We start from the raw sequence: 1,437 nt of genomic DNA on the forward strand, positions 1-1,437 counted from the left end.
GAAAGAGTGAAAGATACTGGGGAGCTTGAAAAGATTAATGGAAGATCACATGAAGCTATTAAGCTGGATAAGCCAGAAGAAAGTATAACTTGCAAAAGAGAAAACGAAATAATCTCAAAACAACATATACAGAACAGAAGTGGACTCAAAGAGGCATGTGAAAGTGAAGAAAATGAAAAAAGCCTAAAAGGTTCTTTTAAAAACGAAGAAAGTGGTGAAGGCCGAAAGCACACTAATGGGCAGGTAGTGAATGAAAATGGGCTTAAAGAAGAAGACTTTGAACCAGGATTGAACAAGACAAAAACTAAAGAGGCATTTGAGCAGGGGACAGATGAGGCGTGTGTAAAAGATCAAAGTAAAGAAAACTTTAGAGAGGTCTGTGATGAGTATGGAAAAGGAAATGGAGTTGAAGAAACAAGTGATAGCCAAGGGACTTGGAAAGTTCAGAAACAAGCTCAAGAGCTAGAAAGGTGCAGTGAAAATGCGGCTCGGATGAAACAAGAAACTGAGAGTCTTTCAAATCAAACATCTGACAGGGAAGGAACTTTAGGTATATCAAATGAGAATAGTCACTCCAAGCAATCTGAGAAGATACTCAAAGATGTTAGTAGGAGTGAAAATGATGAGGGGTTTGATGAAGCTTTGGAGCAAATGGAAGTCAATGCGACATGTAAAGCACAAAGTGATGAAAGTCTTCTGGAAGCTCACTCGTCTACCATTCATGAAGAAAATATTGGAAAACTGGAGGTACCTCTTGAACCTGTTGCTGATTATGAAATTGGAGGAGCTACAACTGACTGCGAAATTGGTGGAAGGAAATTGGAAGAGGTAGGGGTAGAAAATATAACAGCAAATGGGAACATAGCATCTTTTGAAATGTCACAAGGAAAAGAGGGTTCAGGGACACAACCGGGAAAGGTGGATTGTAGCGCGAGAAACACTGATGAACTTTGTTTTAGTAGTGAACAGGCATGCTCTGAAAAAGCTAAACTAGTCCCTCAAATGGGTTTTGATTCTGAAAGACAAGAGAGGAAAATTTCTCGTGAATGGGGTGAGAGTAGAACGATTAAACATCATGTGAATGTTGCATTAAGCCAGGAAAGAAGCAGGAACCAGAAGTCATCAAGCCAAGGAAACACATGTGATGATTACAGAAGGAACACAGCAGTGGATGAACCTGCTGGAGTTCAAGAAGCAGTAAATGTCCACAGCACTTCCCAAAGGTCTCGTGTAGCCCATTCCACCACAAACAAAGAGAAGTCTTGTAGCGAAACTTCTGCCTCAGTAGAGAAAGATGCTGAAAAGATGAGAGTAGAAAAAGAGACGGAAAAAGAACGTCTTAGAAAGATAGAAGAAGAGTTAGAGAGAGAAAGGGAAAGACAAAAAGACAGAATGGCTGTTGACAGAGCCATGCTGGAAGCTGAAAGGGAGAGGGAA

General features: G+C 40.5%; 1 protein-coding gene across 1 annotated transcript in view; it reads left to right on the plus strand.

Moving 5' to 3' along the window:
- The window catches only part of LOC101494728 (uncharacterized), a 7,079-nt gene that overhangs the window by 2,912 nt on the left and 2,730 nt on the right, over positions 1–1,437 (plus strand). Inside the window, 1 exon segment of the mRNA XM_027336500.2 lies at positions 1–1,435. This exon segment is cut by the window's left edge and continues 8 nt beyond it. Coding sequence (XP_027192301.2) covers positions 1–1,435 — 1,435 coding nt within the window.

The sequence above is a fragment of the Cicer arietinum genome, chromosome 7 (assembly GCF_000331145.2).
Source record: "Cicer arietinum cultivar CDC Frontier isolate Library 1 chromosome 7, Cicar.CDCFrontier_v2.0, whole genome shotgun sequence".
NCBI classification, from domain to species: Eukaryota; Viridiplantae; Streptophyta; class Magnoliopsida; order Fabales; family Fabaceae; genus Cicer; species Cicer arietinum.